Below are 14337 nucleotides of genomic sequence, written 5' to 3'. Positions count from 1 at the left end.
GCTGTTGCCCTGGTGACAAGCCACAATAATAGCCACTCCCTCTCACATGTGTTTTAAAAGAATTACTCACGTAATAATGAAATTGTCCCTCCCAACCCTGTTTACTGTTATTTCTCTAGCAAGCGCCCTACATAAGCTGGATTTTAAGGTGTGAAGGGGTGGATTTTTGATGAATCGTTAATGCAGCTACTTTTCATTTCATAACAGTTCTTAATCTATCAATCTTCGCATGACATCGCATTTTTTGAATCTGAACACAAATGAGATTTCAGAGCTTTACAGAAGGGGAAGATTATCTGTAAACTGATAAATATCTAATAGCCTAATCTATCTGTAGTTATCACACTACAGATGACTCACAGGGAATGACTACTTTTTGTGTTTCACAAAATATAGGTCAAAAATTTGAGAAGTCTCTTACAAGGCTGCTTTTATTTGATCAAAACAGTAAAACTGTGAAATATTATTACAATTTAAAACAACTGTTTTGTATTTGAATGTATTTTCAGCATCATTACTCCAGTCTTCAGTGTCACATGATCCTTCAGAAATCATTCTAATATACTGATTTGCTGCTCAAGAAACATTTCTGATTATAAACGAGTAAATAAAAGAGACTTAAAGATCTTGTTTCACATTTTAATAATTTAATAATTAAAATAAGCCACTCTAATATACAAAGATTCAAATAGTGTTACAGTAACTTGGTACAATGCATAACAATAAGTGTAGGTTGCAAAATTATGAAGTCCTTTCCAAGTCGTGGATTAAATGTTGATTTCTGTAGTTCATTTATTAGTTTCAGAGTTTTTACTGTCCACTGTAGGTTGCTTTGTCACTGAGGGTTTCTTGCCATCATCAGTAGCTGCAGAAACACCATAGACAGTCATTTAATATCAATGGCAGTGTCAATAAAAACAAACAAAATAACTGAAAAGAATTTACAATGAACCCATGTATGTTTGCACGTTTTCACAGACGTTCATTATGAGTGCAGAGGTTTCTTACATGTCTTGGACTGTATCAGATTGAGCAGCAAACTGTGGAGTTCCTTCACTTCAGCCTTCAGCTCACTCAGGTCCTGACTGTGCTTCTGCTGGTCTTTCACAAGAGTCTTGAGATGTTCTTCTTTCTCTGGAAGTGCAGCGCTTCTCCTTTTGTAAAAAGCAATTGTTAGGCAGGCTTTCCAGGAACATCACTTGTCAAAATATACATGTTATAAATGGTAACATGAAAAATGTACCAATCTAAGACCAAGATGTTTATCAACCAACCTTGTGGTATCTTCTTCTCTGGCACCTGCATAGGCTGAATGAGGTGAGAGTGTCTCTCTTTGGATGTTCAGATATGTATCTAAAGTATCCTGCAGAACATACAAACTATCAGTTATTCTGAGATTTAAGAAAAGACGTGAAAAATACAACATGCAGTTGTTGTTAATGTAGACACCTTGATCTGTTCTGTGAGCTTCTTCATCTCCGCATGTTGTTCTGGGTTAGTGGTGACATCGTCATCATAGAATTCTCCAAGCGGGGCACAATGCTGGTGGATGTACTCGTTGTCATAGCAACGTCTCAGACAAGGCATGGATTCCTCTATTTGCAGAATGATAGCAGCTTGTTGCATCACCGCATTGGCCAGTGCATTGTCATAGACCCTGTAAACGCAAACGTTTAACGAACGTAAGAGTTAAAGGAATAGTTCACACAAAAATGACAATTCTACCCAGGTGGTTTCAGTACGATGAAAATTCACAGTGAACACATTTACAGTATCATGCCCAAAAGGATAAAAAGCACTATAGTTATGGGTGTAAATTGGACTACATTGATACTCTTAAAGGGATAGTTCACCAAAACAGCTGACAATGGCTACAGTCCACTATATGTTTACCAACATTCCTCAAAATATCTTCTTTTATGTTCAACAGAAGAAAGAAACTCATACAAGTTTGGAACAAGGTGATATTAAATATTAAATGATGACAGAACTTTCATTTTTAGGTGAACTGGCCCTTTAAGGTGCGGCCACATTTACCATTGCTCAGAAAAATTTAAAGAATGCCCCTTTTTACAATATATAATATAAGTCTCAGATGTCCCCAGAATGTGTCTGTGAAGTTCCAGCTCAAAATACCCTACAAATCATTTAGAAAATGTCTATTTTGAGTGGAAGCAGAAACATGCTGTTTCCACGCTGTCTATTTAAATGCAAATGATCTGCTGCTCCCCACCCCCTTTTCCAGAATAGAGCTGCGCTATTCCTGCTCGTGCTTTAGACACTCAAAACATTTTTAGTGATAGGAGAAACAAACCTTTTCAAAGCTTCGAATCAGCTTCGCAAAATGATTCACTGTTTCAAAGCGCTCAAAACACCACACACTAGTGACGCCGGCTGGTGAAACGTGTGTAAATGCAACAAAAACTCAGGCTAAAACATGCATAAAAACAGCTTTTAAAACCCCATTGCAAATGTTGAAAGTATAATACATTAAATGCCATAAAAATTATAAAATAACATTAAATATGAAGTGTCTGTATAATATGTGGCTTTTAAAATATTTTATATTAATTTGCAGGGCTTGTTTTGTTTTGTTTTGTTTTGTTTTGTTTTGTTTTGTTTTGTTTTGTTTTGTTTTGTTTTACGGAGAGTTTGTATATATAGGCCAGAAAGAGACTATTAATTACTTCTCATCCTTTTATTTACACAAATGTCTCATTAAAAATGTCTACAAATTGATGAAACTGATCCGAGATCAGGTAAAAACCATAGATGCTGGTTCAATATTTCGATCTCAATGAACTCGCCCCCCAAACGGCAAACCATTGAAATTTCGAAACATTTCGAAAACAGTTATGACGTAATGAAGCCTTGTTTACTGAAATCACATGACTTTGAAATCACGTGAGTTTGATACGTGCTCCGAACCACTGTTTCGAAACAAATGATTCGCAAAAGTTTCGAAGCTTCATGAAGCAGTGCTTCGAAGGCTCCCATCGCTAATGTACGGTTTTCTGAGCGCACACATCCGAATCACGCACACAGAAAGCGGCTGTCACAGGGCATGTGAGTACTAAACTAAGTTCTCTTTCAAGTCTTATTGCGCTTAAACTGTCAAATACACACAAGTTTCTGTTAAAAACACACGAGTTAAAAAAAAAAAACAGTCAGTTATGTCTGTGAAGGTAAACAATTGGGAAAGGACTCAAATGTTTATATTAAATCTGTGTGGCAGCAGCGTAATATACAGTAAATAAATCAATAAATCCACTGCTTTCTTGTTTCCTCTGAGGCTGGGACTCTAAACAGTGTTCTGTGCTCATCAGTGCAGCCAAAGACAGAACAGTTAGCAGGCTTTGCTCGAACTTTCGCCATGCCGTCAGAACTGGTGCACCGCTGTTGCTTGTAAAAAACACAATGTCAGCACCGTGGGTAGAAGCGTGCAGATTAAGGGGCGGTAATATTATAATAAGATCCCCTTGTTACGTAACGGGGGAAACTAAATCTGAGTGGCTCGCTTTTTCACAAGCTTGCAGAGAAAGGCTTACCAAAGAAAATTTACTGGGTTGTTCTTTTTCACGTTTTCTGGGTTGGAAGATGCACCAGGGACCCGATTATAGCACTTAAACACGGAAAAAGTCAGATTTTCATGATATGTCATCTTTAACAGGTAAAATCCAAGCATTTTAATGGGACTTCACACATTCTGAAGTTTTGCATGAGGGCAAAAAAAGTGTAGATTTCGCTCATGTTCAAGTTGGTCAGGCGAATTCTAGAGAGATGCTTGGTTTGAAAGTGACTTTGTGTGAGCTGTGCTTTAAATATTGCCACGTTATTGACAATGGACCTTTTTTGGCTGAAGAAATCTCACCAAAATATCACTAATGTAACCACACCTTTTGCCAGCGATGCAATATTTACAGATTACCTCAAAACATGCTGCAATATAATTATGATATGATTAGATTCAGGGGCCTGCAATCAATATATCAATATTATTACAATATTACAACATCTGATCTTCTGATCGATGCATCAATCCATATCCATTTATTGTTACACCCCTTATAAACAGTTTATATGAGTAATTAATACCTTTGGAAGGTGTCAGAAAGCAGAGCAATCAGTAAATTAACACAGAGAATAGCAGAGAGGGCCAGAAATGTTCCACAGAGCAGGTAGGCCATCACTGCATCCACATCCAGCATGGCATCAAACTCATACTCGTCCACCAGGGTGATACGGTACAGGCTGTACAGCAGCTCAGGAACCGTCTCCATACTTGGCACCTCAGCTAAACCTGAGAGCAGCAGACACAACGTTCATATCTCATGCATCTTTACATATACACTTACTGTATATACTGTGAGTCTTTGTGACAGTACCTCCAAATATGATCCAGAAAGCACAGGCATATGGAATGAAGATCTCTATATAGAGAAAAAGGAAACGAAGCACGTCTCCTGCAATCTTCCCCAGCATGACAATGAAGGGCCCCATCACCCTACAGAATAAAATCAGCCATTACCTGGAGTATAATCGTGTGTCGTGTTGTAGGCCAGTGGAGTTCAAAGATCAGTTTTCAAAAGCAAGAATGTTCTGTTAAGATTCGCTAACCCTAAATGTTGTTGCAAACCAGCAAAACATATAAAAATATATTTTGAAAAATGTGTCAGTGTGTGTTTTTTTTTTTTTGGATGTTTAAAATATCTTTGTGTTCTGCAGAACAAAGTAATGTATGCAGGTTTGGAACAACACAATTTGCACAATTTTCACCATAGACAAATTGCATTGTAGTTTGTAGAGTACTTATACTGTAGTTTATGACTCAGTTACATAATTTGCAATAGGTTTATTCTGTTTAAAAAAGTACACTGCCATTTGGAGTCTGGAGTTTTTTTTTTTTTTCTTTTAAGAAGTCTTATGCCCAACAAGACTGCAATTATGTGTTTATAAATACAGTAAAAACAGTAATAATTTGAAATATTATTACCATTTAACTTTTTTATGTAATTTATTTCTGCAATGGCAAAGCTGAAATCATTCTAATATGCTGATTTGGTGCTCAAGAAACATTTATTGTTATTATCAACAGTTGTGCTGCTTAATAATTTTTTGTTGAAACTGTGATACTTTTTTCAGAATTCTTCAATGAACAGAAAGTAAAAAAACAGCATTTATTTTAAATAAAATAACTTTGTCTTTTGCTTTTGATCATTATAGCACATCCTTGCTGAATAAAGGTATTCATTTCTTTTAAATAATAAATTGTAAATCAAACTTTTTAATGGTAGTGTATATTAGTATATATATATTTTTCCTTTAAATCAAAGTTTGCAATATTGTGATTCATGTTAGAGCAGGAAGAAGTAGCCAAATTGTTGTTATACTGTAGTAGCACCCAGAAGTGACTGAGCACAGGGTGTGCAAACCCCAGCGTCCTTATGTTTCTATGATTACGGTAACACTGACCATATGTTCCCATGGTTACCTAGCCCACAAAGAAGAGGCCACCTGTGGAGTCTCAGTGAAACCTGAGATATGGAAGCAGTGTTATTTGGGCCACTGGCCAGGTGGCAGCATTCGGCTGCAGGCGCTCTGTGTGTCACAGCAGTCAGACCTAAAAGGTGTTGACATTATATCTGAGTATCTATGGTAACTGCCACTGACCAGGTGTTCCTAGAGCCGAGGTTCAAGGCATTTTACCAAAAGTCATAAGCTTTATGACCCCTATTAAAAAACTGGTTACTTTACACACACATCCACAATTTTCAAGCAAAACGTATAATGCTAGAACAGGTGATCAGAATTAATGATTTTTGAAAATTAAATCTCAAGCATACACATACACTTGCTTTATCCTGCTTTTGTGGACGTTATTATGAACATTTCAAATTACATGCTTTCATCTTAATTTTCAGTTTTTCTTTTTGTAAGATTACTTACAAAAAGATGCATTACCTAAAGGCTCGGACATGCTTCATCAGCCTTAACCACAAGAAAATAATGGACACTGCAAAGAGGCGAAGACTGTTCTGTCGAAGTGAGTCAGACACTAGGAATATATTTGCCAAGTGGATGCCCAGAACTGCCAGCAGCAGCGAATAGACCAGCCAATCAAAGATATTCCTGCATCAGACACATCAGCATGCTTAGTCATACAGATACAAATTCATTATACACACTCTTTCACATTCTACTGTATATTAGCTTGTTATGAGTATATTACCAGAGGTCCTGAGAGTAGGTTCCTTTCAGGTTTCGAATATACTTTATTTGGCCTTCCAAGTAATTGCGTTCCTGTTTTATTCAAATAAATAAATTGTGAGTTGTGTCCTTACAACTGTGTATTTTATTTACACTACAGGTCAAAAGTTTAGAATAATAACGATTTGTTAATGCTTTTGAAAAAGTCTCTTATGCTCACCAAGGCTGCATTAATTTAATCAAGAATACAGTAAAAGAGTAATATTGTGAAATATTGTTAGTTTAAAATAACATTTTCTATTTGAATGTACTTTAATGTAAGTTATTTCTGTGATGCAAAGCTGACTTTTTAGCATCATTACTTCAGTCTTCAGTGTCGCATTATGATTTTGACTCATCACTTAGTTTGTAAAACATAAATTATGCATTTACAGTAAATGGAAGTCTAAGGCCAAAGTAGTTCAGAGAGTTTAAAAGCATTCAACCACAGACAACCAGTGACAACCAAGTGTGTCAGTAAGGGCTCTGTAAACTATTTTGAGGGCTGATTGAAAATAATTTTCTCTGGTAATCAAGAGAATGCCACATATTGTGTCAAAACAGATTTCCTTTAAATGCAATGCATTCTTTAGGATGATAAAACATCTTTTTAAAGGAATAGTTCACCCAAAAAAGAAAATCCCATCATCAATTACTCACCCATGTGGTTCCAGACTTCTATGACTCTTGATCATCTTCAAATGCATTGAAGATGCAAAATGCATTGCATTTAAAGGAAAACACAACTGAAGATATTTTTATGAAACCTAAGAGATTGTTGTCCCTCCATTAAAAGTCCTTTCCACAAAAGGTCATTAAAACATCATAAAAGTAATCCATGTGAATCAAGCAGTTTAATCCAAGTTCTCTGAGGAGACGCAATTGCTTTATAGCCTATATGATGAACAGATTTAATTTAATTTAATTGACTTCATTCTCAAATCCACACTGATCAATGCACATAAATAGAGCAAACCAAATAGGGTAAACAAAAGCTTGGGTGAACTAACCCTTTAAAATACAAAAGTCAGAAACACTGGATCCATTTACAAATCAATAGATTGTAAGTGCAGTCTGTAAGTCTACTAGCCTCCATCTTTTCTCTCGTGAATAAGACCTAGTGTAAGTGAGTGTGAACTGGTTTGGTGTGTTACCTCAGGCCACATAGGGTGAGAGCAGCTCAAGTCCTCATTGATTTTCTGCACAGTCCAGCTCTGCCAGTGCTTCAGTTTCCTCCTAGATCGCATAATCTCCATCACTTCCCTGTACACCTCTGTCACGGTCAGAAATAGAGCCAAAACCACCAACAACACACGCCACCAGTCCTACCAAAAGAAGTGCATGTACTGTAAACATATGTATGTTTATAAGCAAAAAAAAAAAAAAAATACAATTCTAGATTTGTTTGCATTGTGCATTCTCAATAATGTTAGAAAAAATAAGTGAGAGCCCTTCAATATGTCCAGGATCGTCAACATGGGAAAGAAAACTGGATCCCACTTTATATCAGGTAGCCTTAACTAGTTGCATCAAAATTTAAGTACAATGCACTTATTGTGGTTATATTGTATTATAAAACACTTCTGCTGCTATTGAAGTGGGATACGGGTAAGGTTAGGGACAGGTTTGGTGGTATGAGTAGGTTTAAGGGTGGGTTAAGGTGTAAGGGATGGGCCAACAGTGTAATTATAAATGTAGGCCTAAATACAGAAATTAATTACTACGAAAAAAAGGATTAGGGCCAAGCAATACTAAAAAAATAAAATAAAACCATCTCGAGATTAAAGTCATTATATTACAAGATTAAACTTGTTAAATTTCAAGAAAAATGTTGAAATAAAATGTTGAGATTAAACTCACTAAATTTCGAGAATAAAGTCGTTATGTTTCGAGATAAAACTTGTTACATTTCAAGAAAAAAATTGAGATAAAATGTTGAGAATAAAGTCATTAAATTACAAGAAAAAAAGTTACATTTTGAGAAAAAAAGTCGAGATAAAATGTTGAGAATAAATTCATTTAATTATGAGAAAAAAGGTGGTAAATTTCGAGAAAAAAGTCAAGAATAAACACACTGGTGTCATTTCATCGTTGGACAGAGTCAAATAGCGTCTGCAGTGGCGTAGGTTTGAGAGTAATGCACGTCTTTTGCCGAACTCGCTTTTCATTCCTTTTCTCATCACATATCACATCGGAAAAGTGGAAATCAATTGCTTAACGAGTGTTTAATAATATTGTATTAATTAGGGGTAGGTAGGCTTTAGGGAGGGCTTTCTTGTCTTAATAAGGCAGGATCTATTTAATAATTTTAATAAATAAAATCATTTACACTCGGTTATTTTTGCATCCTGTTTATGTACAACAATCCTGAGGTGCAAATAGTGTCTGTCACTATTTATGAGTATAACGCATCACACGCTATACGTTCCTGTGCATTACTCTCAAACCTACGCCACTGCAGACGCTGTTTGACTCTGTCCAACGAGATGAAATGAATGATACGTGTGTTTATTCTCGACTTTTTTCTCGAAACACAACAACTTTTTTTTGCAATTAAATACGTTTATTCTCAACATTTTATTTTGACTTATTTTCTTGAAATTTAACGAATTTTTTTCTCGTAATTTAACAACTTTTTTCTCGTAATTTAATGAGTTTATTCTCAACATTTTAGCCACTTTTTTCTCGAAATTTAACTATTTTCTTCTCATAATTTAATGACTTTATTCTCAACATTTAATCTCAATTTTTTTTGTCAGAATTTAACGTGTTTTATTTTGAAACATAACGACTTTATTCTCAAAATTTAATGAGTTTAATCTCAACATTTTATTTCAACATTTTTCTTAAAATTTAACGAGTTAAATCTCGTATTATAATGACTTTAATCTCGAGATGGTTTAATTTTTTTTTTTATTGCTTGGCCCTAATCCTCTTCTGTAAAATTACAGTTGTAATTACATGCAGGTATTTTTTCAAATATAAGTACAATGTAAAAACATGTATGTACATAATACATAGTAGTTAAAGAGTTAGTTCACCCAAAAATGAAAAAACGTTCACCCTTGAGGCATCCTAGGTGCATATGACTTTCTTCTTTCAGACAAATCCAATCGGAGTTATATTAAAAATTGTCCTGGCTCTTCCCTAAGCGTTATCATTGCAGTGGGCGGGTGTTTCTGTTCAACAGTCCACAAGACGTCAAATAAAGTGTGCGCATCCATAATAAAACATGCCTCACATGGCTCCGAGGGTGAATAAAGACCTCCTGTAGCGAATCCATGCGGTTTTGTAAGAAAAACATCCACATTTCAAACGTAATAAACACTTTTCTCTCACTTCCGCTATTTGTCGTACACGGAAGCCGTGCAGGCGGATGACGTAGGACGTCGGCGTTACGTGATTAGTGACCAACGCTACAGGATGCCTTTATTCTTCCCCCCGGAGCTGTGTGAGGCAAGTTTTATTATGGATGCGCATGCTTAATTTACGTCTTTTGGACTGTTGAACAGAAACACCCACCCACTGCAATGATAGAGATTAGAAGAGCCAGGACAATTTTTTATATAACTCCAATTGGATTCGTCTGAAAGAAGAAAGTCATATACACCTAGGATGCCTCGAGTGTGAGTAAAACACAGGCTAATTTTCATTTTTGGGTGAACTAACCCGTAGGCCACCTAATAAAAAGTGGGACTGAAAACTGTAAGTATCAAAAATTCTTATCTATTAAGACTATAGACTATAGTTAGTCCTACCTGAGGAAGATTGTACCTATCTCCATCTGGACGCACCGAAACAGATATGGCTACTGTTGTCCAGGACACGATAAATAAGAAGTTGAGAAGCAGAAGTATCCAGGCGCCCGATCTGTAGGGAAACATTTAATGTGATGTTAATCTCTACTGATGTTTCTCCATGAATCAGTTTCGGACTTTGATGTTGGTTTACCTGCCATATAAGTTCCATTTGACAGTGATGAGTTTGAGCACTACAGGGTGCATGATGAGATCCAGTTTACAATGATTGACAATAAACTCCAGCTGTGGACAGAGACAAATATAATAATCTAATGCAGCGACACTGCACAGAAACATGGGAAATACGCTTAAAGTTGTGTACCGGTGATGATGGATCAGAACCTTTTGGGTTTGTCCTGTCAGCAGGTTTTGGCTCCATGAGATGAAGGTAGTAGAACTGCTGTCGGGCCATTCGGTCTTTCATATGAAACTGATTCATTGCCAGATCAGCCTGTCAACACAAAGATGAGGATTTTTAAAAATCCACTACTAATGTTCACTAATGTAAACTAATGTTCAAAAGTTTGGGGTTGGTAAGATTTAAAAAATTAAAATAAAATAAAAAAATTAAAATATTGAGAAAATCACCTTTAAAGTTGTCCAAATTAAGTTCTTAGCCATGCATATTACTAATCAAAAATTAAATTTTGATATGTTTACGGTAGGAAATTTACAAAATATCTTCATGGAACATGATCTTTCCTTAATATCCTAATTATTTCTGGCATAAAAAGAAAAATCTATAATTATGACCCATACAATGTATTGTTGGCTATTTCTACAAATATACCTGTGCTACTTATGACTGGTTTTGTGGTCCAGGGTCACAAATCATTCTAATATGCTGATTTTGCTGCTCAAAAAATATTTCTTATTATTATCAATGTTGAAAACAGTTGTGCTGCTTCATATTTTTGTGGATTTCTTTTTATTTGTTTTTTTTTTAGGATTCCTTGATGAATAGAAAGCTCAAAAGAACAGCATTTATTTTAAATCTTTTGTAACAAAGTAAAAGCCTTTACTATCACTTTTGATCAATTTAAAGCATCTTTGCTGAATAAAAGTATTAATTTGTTTTATTACAACAAGCTTAACAATATCTGTGGCCTGATGATAACCACCACAGATGAATTGCCAATATAATAGTTTAGAATTTAAAGGCAAAAAACACTCACATGAGGTACATAAAATAAAATAATAAAAATTCAGTTATGTAAATGTATATCAGTTATATAAAATATAAACAATTATTTATTTATTCTTTCATGATTTACAAATTATTTTCACTAGTCTACTTTATGTAACAGAACTGCAAACTCCAGATAAACTGTGCAAAGACTAACCTTTTTGCACTTGCAAGTCTAGAATTGCTTTGATATTTCCAAAAATTAAGCAGCAATACTTGTATTGTGGTTGTCTTGGATTAATGGGATTTGCTAGTTGGCATATTTTAAAGTCATATTGGAAGCATCTGCTCAATGAATACATGTTGGGCCATAAATGCTGCTGATTAACTTGTACAGAATCAATTACAATCCTTGAATCCTCACCACAGGGGTCATTTTTGTAATCATGGCAGTAATGCAGAGCTGTCCATCAGAGTCCTGCACCCCAGCATCAGCTCCAAACCCCAGCAGCAAACGTGCTGTCTCACTCCGATCTGTACATAACACACAGAAGTCAAAACAGTCAGTTCTGTCAAGTTGTCCACAGTTTTGAGGACATGCACAGATCAGGGGCCGGTTGCATAAACGGTTTAGTCTTAAAAAGTTAGTCAAAAAAAATTTTCTTCAAAACCGGTCATCATAACTTTTTAAATTTCGGTTATGAAATTGGTCTTATTTGTATTGGAAAAGTAGGACTGATTTAGCCCTTGGTAACTGCTAGTTGGTCAAACTAGTTCTTAAGACACAGTCTTAACACGCTGGCTAAGTTTATGCAACTGGCCCCAGGTCTGACTTTACAAAGCTATAAAAGCCTTACCGAAGTTAGCAGCCAGCTGTAGAGGTGTTCTCTCTTTATAGTCTCGTACAGCGATGTCCGCCCCGTTCCGCAGTAACATCCTCACTGCCCTGACAGCGTCATTCTTAGCAGCAAAGTGCAGCGGGGTCTGCTTGTCTTTATACGTGCGAGCTTCAATGTCAGCTGCCATTACAATAAAATATCAGAGACAAAGTATGCATGTTTCAGGGAAAATTAAATATTTCTTTCTTTTTTTTTCTTCCAGGTAACTACACCAGTCAAAAGTTTGGAACCATTTATATATTTCTTTTAATGTTTTAAAATATATATGTTTTTAAAGTCTCTTAGAAGTCATTTATTTTGATAAAAAATACAGCAAAAACAGTCATATTGTGAAATATTATTACGATTTAAAATAACTCTTTTGCATTTTAATACGTTTTGAAATTGTATTGATTCCTGTGATGGCAAAGCTGAATTTTCAGCACCATTAGAAATCATTCTAATATGCTGACTTGCTGCTCAAGAGATATTTATTGCTATTATCAATGATGAAAAAAGTTGTAATGCTAAATATTTTTGTGAAAACCCTTATACATTTTTTAGGTTCCTTTTGACAGTTCAAAAGCACACCATTTATTTAAATTTATTTGACTCATTTGAATGTAAAAGTTTACTGTCACGTTTGATCAGTTGAATGCAGCCTTGCTGAATAAAGATATTCACTTCTTAAAAAAAAAAAAAAACAGACTTGTGAATGGAATATATTGATTATCTTATTTCTGTGATATTGTATGAATTGCAACTCATTGAATTACATTTCCTTTCAACATTCTGTGTGTTATGGCCAATTCAATTCAAAACCACACTTATACTTGTGTACCTTATTTAGCCCTAAAAGATGCATGTTAGTACCTTAAAGGATATTAGGTACCTAAAGAGTACATTCGTACCTTTTGAAAAGGTACTGCCTCAGTGACAGCTTTTGTCCTCATACAGACAGTTCAGAATTTTTCTGAACACTGATAAACACACATAAACGCACCTCCTCTTTCTAACAGGAACTGCAGCATCTCCTTATAATCCAGAGCTGCGGCTACATGAAGAGGGGTCACTCCAAAAGCATCGGCCCTCTGAAAATCTCCCCCTCTTTCCAAGAAAAAACGCATCACGTCCAAGTTCCATACCCGAGATATCTACCAATAAATGCAAACATCTGTGAATGATTTACAATGTCACCTATATTCTCAGTATTTGAATGTAAACATCAGCTGAACATTTAAATCCCGGAATGACATTTTATGGCATATATGTCTTACATAAGAAGTCAAACATTAACCTCATGCAGGGCCGTTTGCCCATATTTATCTGCTGAGTTTGGGTCAGCTCCATTCGTGAGGACATCATTCAGAAACTGCAGGTCCACCTGAAAGAAAAAAATCAATATCATTGTGTGACACTGACAAATACAACATCATGTTCTCCCAAAGTTCACCAAAGTGGAGCCACATCATGTTTCACACGTTACCTCATCTCTGTCGTTATTGCTGGCCGCCAGGGCTCGAAAGTGATCCAGAAGCCTTTTATTCAGCTGGATCTTCTTCTTCTTCTGTCCATCTACAGTGTCTTCATCCGTTGCAAGACCCTTGTATTTGCTGCCTACATATTCCTCTACAAAGACAACGGTTTAGAGTCAGGATTGATATTACACTCACAACAAGTATATAATAACTTCACTTCAGTCAGAACCACTCTGTTCGAGTCAGAATATTGTAGAGCACCTGAACTGTATATTTGGCGGCAGGCTTCACTCTGAAGGGTTCAGTTCTGAGCTATCCACAGGCAAACCTCACTGAGATTTGAACCCCACTGAAGCCTAAGCAATTGCCAGATATTTTACATGCAACAGTTGTATATTCCAAGTAGAGAAATATATTACTGTGAATAAATTTGGACAATTTAGCAATGAGCTGGACAGATGATATATCTCTATGGGCAAGCAGTTAAGTGATCATGTATCTGCATAAGGAGGAGTTGGGGATGGAGGAGGGTAAGCGCATGTCTGTGCGACAGACTATGGCAAGTGTGAGTATGGATGAACTTATATATCTTATTAATTGTAGTGGGAGGAGTTACGATCAGCTGAGGCACGCCGTGGTCTGCCTGAACTACGCTTGAGCTCCATTCGTCGCTCAAACTAGATTTATTGTACCATAGCTTGATATAATCTTGTGATAAATCAACGATGAAACTCTCGATGCTGCAGACTGATAGGTCATCTACATGCAAATCTGCTAGCAATCACATTATTTACTACATGATTGCCCTC

General features: G+C 35.9%; 1 protein-coding gene across 1 annotated transcript; it reads right to left on the bottom strand.

Moving 5' to 3' along the window:
- Window positions 1-669: 669 nt before the first annotated feature.
- LOC131552557 (transient receptor potential cation channel subfamily V member 6-like) lies at window positions 670-13178 on the bottom strand. The gene is made up of 15 exons (XM_058796409.1): window positions 13054-13178; window positions 12030-12191; window positions 11597-11706; window positions 10369-10497; window positions 10198-10289; window positions 10005-10116; window positions 7401-7571; window positions 6230-6300; window positions 5962-6129; window positions 4386-4504; window positions 4096-4300; window positions 1450-1657; window positions 1275-1363; window positions 1009-1154; window positions 670-865 (listed from the first exon to the last, which is right to left on the bottom strand). The coding sequence occupies exons 1-15, from the start codon at window positions 13175-13177 to the stop codon at window positions 789-791; spliced, it is 1983 nt and encodes a 660-aa protein (XP_058652392.1). The 5' UTR covers window position 13178; the 3' UTR covers window positions 670-788.
- Between the last annotated feature and the right edge of the window lie 1159 nt (window positions 13179-14337).

This window comes from Onychostoma macrolepis, chromosome 13 (assembly GCF_012432095.1).
Source record: "Onychostoma macrolepis isolate SWU-2019 chromosome 13, ASM1243209v1, whole genome shotgun sequence".
Lineage (NCBI taxonomy): Eukaryota > Metazoa > Chordata > Actinopteri > Cypriniformes > Cyprinidae > Onychostoma > Onychostoma macrolepis.
Note: the sequence above shows the minus strand (reverse complement) of the source record. Positions and strands in the feature narration are given on the sequence as shown.

Bases quoted from the DNA above. Each gene is read 5' to 3' on its own strand.
- LOC131552557 (XM_058796409.1), bottom strand. From the start codon at position 13,177: ATGCGTTTTTTCTTGGAAAGAGGGGGAGATTTTCAGAGGGCCGATGCT. The intron at 4,505-5,961 runs GTAATGCATCTT...TTTATTCTGTAG, and splicing joins AAGCATGTCCGAGCCTTTAG to GGTGATGGGGCCCTTCATTG. The intron at 1,364-1,449 runs GTGTCTACATTA...TATGTTCTGCAG, and splicing joins AGCTCACAGAACAGATCAAG to GATACTTTAGATACATATCT.